We start from the raw sequence: 10893 nt of genomic DNA, 5'->3' as shown, positions 1-10893 counted from the left end.
AATAAAAAATATTTTATATTAAAATATATATATATACCAATTTGGTTCGATTCAAATAAAACAGGCACCGAACCGATTTAGAATCGATTTCGATTAAGAATCAGTACTGGACTAGACCGGTTATGAATCAGACCGAACCCACTCAGTCCGATTTAACCGATTTTCCTATTTTTTTCACACCCCTACTCGGAAAAGAGAAAATAAGGCTTCTTTCTTTTCATAAAGCAACTTTTTTATTGACACCGGGTGCACAGGCCCATGGCAAAGAGTCGCAAGTGCACATCAGATAATTCAAGAAAAAAATCTCCCAATCCAATAGTTTTTAGAAATTGTTTGCATCCAAGAGGATTCGACCCTTAGACATTAGAGGGAGCATACTACCAAAATCAAGACCTTTACCATTTAAGCCAACCCTAGGATTCTTTTTATAAAGCAACTAGTTGTTTGGCATGAGATCTTAAATATTTTGGTGGAAGGGTGTTATTGCAAGACATGGAAACAATTTGGAATGACTTATGCAAGCAAAACATTAACAATGGAAGTATACTTTCTTTTGGTTAATATTAGTTACAATATAGAATGCTCATGGAAGAACTTAGGGAGTATTTCTTTAGTACTGTATTTTTTAGCCAAGGCTCTTGTATTGAAAGGAGATAATCTACATAATTTGCTTTAGTCGTTTCTAGTTCTAGCTTGTATTTATGTGTTTTCTCTTATATACTTCGTGTATATTTGAGCTATGTCTATTACTTGGTAATAAAATTCTCTTATTACTTAAAAAAAAAGTTAATTTTCTCCGTATAGATAAAGAAAAAGAAGATTTATACGTGGGTTTGACAAATTTATTTCATCTATAGTTTAATTGAACGATAATTTTAGTTGTAGTACGAGTGGATTTTGGGGTTGAATCTGTCCCCACGCTTGGGTTGAGATTTTGTCTGAATTCGTTGTACGGGCTAGCAGTTGCCCCAACAATCTTGTTCAATGATAGAAAAACTCAAAATCAAGACAATCAAAATCAAAATCAAATTAGAGCAGCAAACAACGCAAGATCATGATCACCAAACTGCAACAAAGAATCAAAGCATAACCGATCAACTAGAGCAAGACAACAACTCCATATTTCAAATAATATCCCACATCACCATATCCACAACTTTTTGTTTCGAAAATCACGATTAAAGTATCAAGAAGTTTGAGAGAGAGAGAGAGAGAGAGAGGATATCTTCTATTCAGCAATTCTATACTACACACTTGCTGATGCAGGTTTTTCGGAGGACTAATGGTTGCACGACAAGTGAAAGAGAGTGTCGTGATAGACTGCAAATGCTGTGATAGATCGCAAACGGCACAATGCCAAGTGAAAGATAGGGATGGGGTTACAAGGTCTCGATACAAGAAAGGCTTAGCAGTTTTAACTTAAATATGAGACTCTAAATTTAAATGGCCAAATTTATGGTCATTTAATAATAGGACAGGATCATCATCACCCGACTTACTAGGGATAAAACATTTGCTTGGAAAATTTTATAGGTTCTAGATACACGAGTTATTGTCTTCCCTTCACTGGAAGATTCTGAAATGTGGCGTTAATGGTTTTTACATCAATTGCCTACACGACTTAATAGGCATAAATTTATCTACAGAGCGTGTTACATCAATTCCATCGAAATAGATATGTTTTCACCTCAATCAATAAACCAGATTCATGCTTAACATCACCAATAAATGTTAGGTAGCTTTCGATCAAGATAAATAGCTATAACACATTGGCTAATATGTACTGGAGATGTGAATACATTATCCCACTCTTGATGAAATCAGACCCAATAGACCAGAAATTTCATTTCTCAACTTGCAAAAAGCTACATTAACTGAAGTTAATATAAAGAATTATAAAGAGGGCTACTTTTGAAGATATGTGAAATGCAAGTTATTGTTGTAGTTGAGCAACATATTGATCTAGAATGGTAAATCCTTACCAATTGAAATTTTGAAGGAGGTGCGCCGTGCAAGACACACATTCTAAAATGGTAAAATAAAAATTAGCATTTTTGTCACTTACCGATCATTAGTATATTTGTTCTCATGTAATTAAAATGGACAGATGCAACAAAATCTCAGATGTTACCTTGAAAAGAAGAAATATCTGGCTATTGGATTACATTGTATCCTTTTCAATAGCTACGTTACCGCGAATCTCGGGTTTCTGCTCTTCCTCTCACCCTTTGCACGTTTTTGGCCCAGCAGATATGGTAAGACAGAGAAAAGTGTTAGCCCTGATTCATCTATATAAGCTGATATTCAGGCACTAGTATTGTCATCAGCATCAAGCTTTGAAGAGTTTGGTGGTAAGTGCCTGTAGTTCCTAGCATTGTCCTTCTAAAGCCTTCTTAGAATAGTACTATTGTTCCTGGTTTCTTCTTTTGAGTTTTCTCCTTTTGGTTACGATCTAATAGTGTTGTATCCTCATGTAGAGCATAGAAATGCAGGCAAACAGTTGTTTTCAATACCATTATTTCAGAGAGTTCTTGTATTTCTAGTCATAACATGTTGGTCCTGACTCCTTTCTGTAGGATAGCTTCAGTAGCATCCATGAAGTTAAGTGCTTTGGCCCCATTTCCTAATTAGCTGCAAGTTTTCTAGCTTTAATTCACTTGGATATCAATTATATGCAAGTATTTTTCTATAAAATAAGGCTCTTCAGTTTGTTGAGGAAGAAAGAAAGGTGTGGGAACAGATTGTGATGATATCAATTTTGGGAGTGTTCTTTTTATTTTCTTGGATAGGTTTCACTTAATTATATAAGCTATAGATTGGTGTCCCTTGCATCTAAATCAGCTCACCTTTTTTGCCCCCACTTTGTCGTGCAGAAGTATTAATTAGATCTTAAGAAGGAATGGCATCTGATACTGATTATGATAGTGATGGCATGAGAGGCAATGGGAATGGAGGCTCATCTGAAGGAAATGGCAGGAGAAGGAGGCCTCCAATGATGACCTGGAGGAACAATCTGAGAGCGCTTGTGGTGGATAATGGAAGAATATGCCGGATAATGGAGAGCGGACTCCTGGACGCCTATGGCGTGGAAGTAGAAGCTGTGGGGACTGGGGAGGCTGCAGTGGAGCTCATTGCTTCTGGAGAAACTTTTGATCTCATTGTCATTGAGATGTTTCTGCCTTTCATGAGTGGACCTGAGGTATATACAACCTTCTTCCATTTCATTTCATTAACACAAGGACCAAACTTCAATTCTCTGGTTTTTCATCATAACTTGCTAAGAAGTACATCCTTCAACTTTGAGATTATGCTACTTCATGCTCAATTAACTTTCTAGTTCTGGTACTTTAGCCACAAGATGACGTGCTATTCCATATTATATGTCAGACTGCTAGGACGATTCGTGAGATGGGCATCACCAGCAAGATTTTAGGTATTGCACCAATGTATTGGGAAAAAGATGCACAAGAATTTCTAGCAGCTGGAATTGACGAGTTCCTTGAAAAGCCATTTACACCAGAATTGTTCGTCCCATTCCTAAGGGAGATTGACAACCAGAAATGAAGCGCATACCAAAATAGAGGACTCATTCCCAGGCTGATCATATCATATCGTACCTTGAGTTTACTTTTTGTTATAATCTTCTGTCTATGTAAACAGAAGTTGAGTTGTTTGTTGGTTTGTTTCCTTGTCCTTGTTCGTTTTGTTTCCTTTATGTTTTGTTGTTGAAGGCATAAAATTGGAACTGGGTCCTCTTTAAGTTTCTTGTAAAAGCCTGCATAATAAAAAAAGTTTCCCCTTTGTTCTATTTTCTTCTTCTGCTCCCTCTTCTAAGAAATCTAACTCTCTCTTGCCAATTGCCTATATGTGATTACCGCTAATTGATTTCTCAGGTGGCTAACAACAATATAAGCAGTAATTGTGACAATCTCAGACAATTTTCCACCACAAAATACCACTGGTTGTATTAAAGTTAAGGGATTGGGAAGGAAATGTAATCATGATCTCATGGTCCCAAAGTACTAAGAAAAAAGGCAAATCCATACCGAGATAAACGAATCTGTAAATATGCAAAAAGCGTATCGTTACTCTATCCTGCAAAATATTCATCAATCCTTACAATAATATTGTGAATCTGTGAGTGATACCTGAAGTTGAAACCGAAGGCTTTGGAGCGTCTGTGTTAAAGGGAAGGTGCGCTACACTCCTGCACTTCTCCGTTCTCATTTTTTGCAGCGCAGCAGTTGTAAACTTCCAACTCCCCTTCTCGATCATGGTGACCCAAAAGGTTGTTAATTAAAGACCAAATAACAACAATCAAAGATTCGAAAGACTCTTTTACAATCTCTTCTCGATCAAGTTGGGAAACAGGTGCCAAACCAGGTCTTTTTGTCAGGAGGGACCAAAACTTGGGCTGTCACGGTAATCCATTATACATTTAAGGCAAAAATTAAAAAAAAAAAAAATGCAATTTAAAGAAGAATATTTTATACTATATATTATATTAGATTGAGTTTTTTACCGTCTACAAAAATGAAAAAAAAAACTAGCTTAAATGTGTTTATTTTTTTTAATCAATTTATCGAGTTCTTCTACTAATGTTTCTGTTTGAATTTAGAGATGAGTTAAGATAATTTTAAATGAGTTTAAATAAAATATTATTAGAATATTATTTTTTAATAATATTATTATTTTAATATTTAAAAAAGTTAAATTATTTATTATATTTTATAAAAAAATTTAAAAAAATTATAACGATGAAATGAGATAAATAATGATAGATTTTCATCTTAACCGGAGCAGTAATCCTACACCATACATGACGTGTTTTTACTTTTTATCTTGTTATTATTATTATTTTAATAAATTTATATTTATGCAGTGTAAGATTGTTGAACGGAAGAACTCCGTAATATAAATCCGGAATGCCGGCCGAAGTCGGTCGATTATTGATCATTTCTAGATTCGTCTTTTTTCTGAATAGAAAATTATTATGTACTTCAGGAGTATGAATGACGTAGTATTTCCATCCAATCAAAATTCGACATGGATTACATACGTAAGTACTATTTCTTAATGACGCGTTATTTTATGATAGGTTGAGACTATCGCGTATCCTTTTGAGACTACCTAATAATTACCTATCCTAGATATATATAATTAATTACATGATTGGTCAAATTATTTTAATTTAAATGATTGCACTCGACGTGTGATTCAACAAGAACAAGACTTTTATTTTGAAAATGAGGTATTATAGATCGATTTGTAAATTGGATATGCTATATTAACAAAAAATAAAAAAAAAGAGAAGAAATCCTAATTTTGAATGGGATGAGATGCGTGAGAGAGGAGAATATATGAGACTTCCTTTCACGCGCGTTACAAATACAAATGCTGGCCAAATTCTACACCATCTTAATACATATTTGGACCATCACACATGTGTGTCAAATCGTGTTAACGAATTGTGTTTATATCGTGTATAGACATATATATTATATTATATAGATCAACCCTAACATGACTTGTTAAGTTTATCGTGTCAAAATCTTAAACCCTCAAACTTTAACGCTACCCATTAATATAACGGATAGTGTCGTGTCAATCCGTTTTGACCTAGTTAATTTATCATAATTTTATATAAATGTTAAAATCATAATATCTATAAAAAATATATAACTAACTACAAGTCCAAAATTACAATCCAAACAGTAAAAATATCGAAATTAAAATCCCAACAATTTTATTTTTAGGTATAAGGGTATAATTGTAATTGTAACTTTCTTAACGGGTCATAACGGGTTGACCTGTTATCCACCTGTTAAGCAATTGTGTCTTAACTGGACAACCTGTTAAGACTAAATCTTAACTCGTTTTTATCGTGTCATGTTTGTGTTGGGTTAATGGGTTGTATCACATATTGACACCCCTAAGATTCACATACACAGGTGTGACTTACAGCTTTCACATATGGGCATGCATGGGTATCAATTTCATATAAAAGTGGTCACATGATATACGTCCAATAATGCACTATAAATCGTTGAAAAGTATAACAAAAATAATAATTTGGTCCAACCCCTATATCATGTTCAACCCCTATATCATTTTGCTAGGGGTGAAGCCCGCCTCGGCCACACCCTCAGTGGTCAGATATATATAGCATAGTGCTACTATGTCACCTAAGTTTGACTATTAGTGTACTTCCAGTATAAATTGCATTTTTTTTTTTCTTTCAAATACTTTTTAATTTTTTTTTAAACATTTTAAAAAAACACCAATATACTACTAGTAATTTTCCTAACCATCAAGTAAAATATATATATATATATATATGAACGATCAAATTAAAAGGGCAAACTCAAACAACATAGTATCATTTTTCATATATATAATCTCCCACTCCACATCATAGGGGTGAAATCTCACTATCCCCGGCCCTTCACTATGGACGGACAAAATATTTTGGAGTGCATTTGCTCAAGCTCATTGAGGCTTCGAGCTAATCTCCACAAAATTAAAAAATGAACCAGAATTAAATCATGAAGCCTCAAAGAAGAAGAAGAAGCAAATATTAAGATATAAATTAAATAATAAAATCTACCTCTTCTCATCAGTCAGTTTAAGTTTTTGAGACAAATTATGATTTCATATGGTATTAGAGCAGAGGTTATGAGTTTGAATCCTGACTCTACGCTCAGTTCACACGTGAGGAGGAGTGTTAAACAAAAAAAATAACCATATAAACAAATAAAACCAAATAGCCAAACAAAATAAAATATGAGTAGTTCTACATATACTTACAATTTTACGTATAAGATCAATTTTATTAGTTTTCTTTTTAAATTCAAATTTCATAATCTTTACCGTGTCAAAAGCTGAAACATCAGCACATATTGTTATGTAAATAAAAATTGTAAGTACAAATAGAATTTTTCATAAAATATTATCAATCTAACTAAATCCCAAACAAAACAAAACTAACTTAGGGTCTGTTTCGCGACACAATTATTCTCAAGTATTCTCAGTTATTTTTAGATATTTCATTCTCAAACGTCACTCAAACACAAAACACTTTTAATTTCAAATATTTAACTTTTTTATTTAATCATTATCTAATCATTTAACTTTTCTAAACTCTCAAACAAAACACGAAAAATAATAATATTTTTTTTAAATTTTAAAACAAAAATAATATTAAAAAATTATGTTAAAACAATTTTTAACTTATTTTTATTAAACTTTTATTCCATTTTTTTTTTCAAAATCTAATAAAACATCTTAATTATGATAAGTTTTTCTTACCACCTCAAGGGTGGCGACGAACCTTCCACACTACCTATGAGTAAGCTTGCTACTCACCCACAATGGGTGGGCAACCGGCCACCTCCACTCCCCGCACCCGCATGGGCAGGTGTCGAGTCTGGTCCTTGGGTCTCGGTCCCATCCCGCATGGCTGGGTGACTTCGCCTAGATGCCATGAGAGAGAGAATCTGAGAGATTGAACAGGAACGATGTGTGTGTGTGTGAGAGAGAGAGAGAGAGAGAGAGAGCGCCCCACCTAGCACCTACCACCTATTTTCTCAAGAGGCTTGGCGCTCGCCTGCCTAATGTGGACGGGTTGCTTTGCCAACCTCAGGCAGGGCCCAGTCAGGACTGGTGTGGCTACTTGGCCCCCACCCCTAGATATGGGAAGAGGGCCTTGCACCCTCACATAGTGGCGTGGGTTGGGTCTACCTCGGTGGTGCAGTCCTCCCATTCCCCTTCTTTTTAATATGGGGGGAGAAGGATAGTTGTAAGCTATTAGAATGGAGATATAGTAAATTTTCTTGTTTTCTTTATTTATTTAAAAATCAATATCATATAGGCACATGTTATTGTAAATATTTTTCTAATTGCATTAAGTTGTGTTAGAGTAAGCTCTAGTCATTGTGAAAAACTTAAACACCCATAACAATGGAGGTCTAGAATGGTTCACCCCTATGTGAGGGCCGGGCTATAATGGTTGCATTATCCATCTTGGAGAATTTCCACCAACAACATTGGATCAAGGGCATCCCCACAACAATATATATGTAGATCAAAATGAGGAGTCCCTTCTCCACCCACCTAGAAGAGTGGTGCAACCCTTTACGAGGTGGCCGGTGGGATTAAGTGTCCCACTATCCTGTCCAAGGGTATTGGGAATAGGTCTCTCCCATCCATTTTTCCATTTTTTGTTCGGGTCAAGTTCTATTGTATAAATTCTTTTCCTTCATTAAGATGCTTTAACTTTTAAAAAATTTTCCCCTATTGTAGTACTCTTGTATATATTCCCTTGAACTTGCTCAGTCAATTAAGTATATATAGACCATTAAACTTATATGATTTTCTTGTATTTATGTTACTTTGGATTCCATGTTAGCTTATACAAATTAATAAGTTTATTGTTTCTCATACACTTGGTTTTAATTTAATTTTGTTTAGGTGCCACTCATATAACAAATAGATAATATATAAAAATTATACAAAATTATACCAAGTGTCTAGGTGCCTTCAAAATCAATAGCGACGCTATTTTCAAGACGCGATGACATCAATAAATTAAAAAAAAAAAAAACTTAATCGGTAAGAAAAACAGACGCCATTAATAAGGCCAGATGGGGTTACTCTGGTACTACTGCACTATTAAACACACTAATTAATGATGAGTTGGATGTAGAAGTTTCGTGATCAAGTAGAGTACTCATCATGTGTTCACTCAATCACTTCCAAATCTCGAAGATCTCATGAATTTAATGACATTGGCGGTACTCATGATCATTAATTTTCATGCCTTTTCACCCTTTATTTGTAACCTGGCATTTTCATGCATATATATACAGACATACGTTAATTTCAAGCTGGCATATTGTATTGAAATAGTAGTAGTAGAGCTGTTTTATTTTATTTTTTAATTTTTTTTTAATAAGTTGAGTTAATTAGAAAGCACAAATATTCCCAAAAACAGTGCCATATATAATAATTGCAGAGATTGTGTGCGAATTTCACTACTTAATAAGCTACAATAATTGTTGACACAAAAAGGTGCATAAATCAGGAAACAAACGAAATTGTGGATTGCGTGGGGATATTATGTTATCTAGTTTTTTTTTGTTTCGCAGCTGTACATGATATTGGAAGCTGCTCTAAATGCTATTCTCCTCAAAAGTCTTCAATTTATTTGTTGTCACTTGTTCAAATAAACTAAGATGCCCCTTTGAACTTCATTGCTATGCACATTTCATTTATGGAAAAAATCACAACAATAGATTCTCATGCATGTAATAATTTTAACAAAATCCCAACTGATACTGACGATCTCATTATGATCACCACCGTTTTCTTCTTTTTCCTCCCTTATAAACTAGGACTCCGACGCCTCAAGGAGAGCACACACCAATTTCCTTCTCTTCTCTCTATCTAGCTAACACCAGCTAGCTAGCTAGCATAAACGTCGAGGCAAGTATTACTACTCTAGCTACGTACCAAGCCTCGCTCCTTCTTGTTGATCACTCTATCTGAAGATCATTATATCTTTGATCATGCTATATATATATATGTCATTTTGTTTTTGTTTTTTCCTCTTTTGATGCATGCAACGAATGATGCATATACCTCATTTCCCTTCAGATCATGATGCTTCATTTCTAGGAATAATGATCATTAATTATATGAAGCTTAATTGTTATTAATTGGGTATAAAATTGTGAGATGAAATCGTGAGTTTCATTATTCATGTAATTTGTAGTTTGCATGCACTTGGGCACCTGCGCGCAGTACTTGTAAATTAATATAAGCTTTTTTTTTTTTTTTTCTCTTTCTGGTTTTCAAATTAATCTTACACGAACAGATCATGATGAACTAATTCAGTATTAATGATCTTGTTTGTTTTTTGTGCGTTTAGGAAAGCAAGTTGATTGTTCTTGGCCGGAAGCAAGATCAAGAAATTAACAAAAAATGTCGTCCAATATTAATACTGAAAACTGGATGAAAGATATTGGGGTGCTTGATCATCTAAGTGGTGTCGGAGAAGGAAGTACTTCTGCAGCAACAAAGAATATCACTGCACTTGTGGTAGACGATGACTCTGTAAACCAGATGATTCACAGCAAAATCTTGGAAAATCTAGGCATACAAAATCAGGTGGTGAGGAATGGCAAAGAGGCTGTTGATCTCCATTCTTCAGGAAACAACTTTGACCTCATTTTGATGGACATGGATATGCCTGTCATGAATGGCATCGAGGTATATTATATATATATATATATATATATATATATTTATGCATGCATGCTCAGTAATGAATAAACCCAGAAATTAAATATGCTAGCTATTGAATATCGATACTTTGCTTAATTATGAATTTATTATTATTTTGTTAAAAAAAATAAGCGGGAAGAATAGCAAAAGTTCTCGTGAACTTTGCCTATTTTACTGATTTTTCTTTTGTTTAATTTCCTTATTTGAATTATATATACATATGTATTTAGGCAACGAGGAAACTCCGAGCGATGGGCGTTCGTAGTATTATTGCGGGAGTATCGACATGCACAAGAGATGAGCTAGAACAAAAGGAGTTCATGGCAGCTGGGCTTGATGATTTTCAAGAGAAGCCTTTGACAACCCCCAAGCTGGTTTCAATCCTTCAAAAGGTCAACAAAAAATGTTGAATAATTGCTAAATACTACAGAAGGCTGGCTGAAGAAAAGGACGGAATAACATGAAGTTATACAAATAAAACTACTCTTTTTGTTTTGTTTTGTCTTTTCGGGGGTTGCAGACAATGCATGATCAGAAACTGTAACTCTTAGAATCATGTCTTCCAACATGAGAAAATGGAAATGTTTTCAATAAAGTAGTCTGCATGCT

General features: G+C 34.3%; 2 protein-coding genes and 1 long non-coding RNA gene across 3 annotated transcripts; 2 read left to right on the top strand and 1 right to left on the bottom strand.

The window, feature by feature from the left end:
• Positions 1 to 1010: 1010 nt before the first annotated feature.
• Positions 1011 to 4386, bottom strand: LOC121253046. Its single transcript, XR_005938336.1, has 2 exons — positions 4149 to 4386; positions 1011 to 2226 (listed from the first exon to the last, which is right to left on the bottom strand). It is a non-coding gene; the product is annotated as an uncharacterized LOC121253046 (long non-coding RNA).
• Positions 3044 to 3590, top strand: LOC121253045 (two-component response regulator 24-like). Its single transcript, XM_041152938.1, has 2 exons — positions 3044 to 3199; positions 3388 to 3590. The coding sequence occupies exons 1-2, from the start codon at positions 3056 to 3058 to the stop codon at positions 3562 to 3564; spliced, it is 321 nt and encodes a 106-aa protein (XP_041008872.1). The 5' UTR covers positions 3044 to 3055; the 3' UTR covers positions 3565 to 3590.
• A 4950-nt stretch (positions 4387 to 9336) lies between the features above and the next one.
• LOC121253044 (two-component response regulator 24-like) lies at positions 9337 to 10893 on the top strand. The gene is made up of 3 exons (XM_041152937.1): positions 9337 to 9483; positions 9929 to 10269; positions 10515 to 10893. The coding sequence occupies exons 2-3, from the start codon at positions 9982 to 9984 to the stop codon at positions 10692 to 10694; spliced, it is 468 nt and encodes a 155-aa protein (XP_041008871.1). The 5' UTR covers positions 9337 to 9483; positions 9929 to 9981; the 3' UTR covers positions 10695 to 10893.

This window comes from Juglans microcarpa x Juglans regia, chromosome 2S, assembly GCF_004785595.1.
Source record: "Juglans microcarpa x Juglans regia isolate MS1-56 chromosome 2S, Jm3101_v1.0, whole genome shotgun sequence".
Lineage (NCBI taxonomy): Eukaryota > Viridiplantae > Streptophyta > Magnoliopsida > Fagales > Juglandaceae > Juglans > Juglans microcarpa x Juglans regia.
This window is presented reverse-complemented; position numbering and strand designations above follow the sequence as displayed.

Coding starts and splice junctions, on each gene's coding strand:
- LOC121253045 (XM_041152938.1), top strand. CDS start 3,056: ATGGAGAGCGGACTCCTGGACGCCTATGGCGTGGAAGTAGAAGCTGTG. Junction 3,200..3,387: donor CTTTCATGAGTGGACCTGAG/GTATATACAACC, acceptor ATTATATGTCAG/ACTGCTAGGACGATTCGTGA.
- LOC121253044 (XM_041152937.1), top strand. CDS start 9,982: ATGTCGTCCAATATTAATACTGAAAACTGGATGAAAGATATTGGGGTG. Junction 10,270..10,514: donor CTGTCATGAATGGCATCGAG/GTATATTATATA, acceptor ATATGTATTTAG/GCAACGAGGAAACTCCGAGC.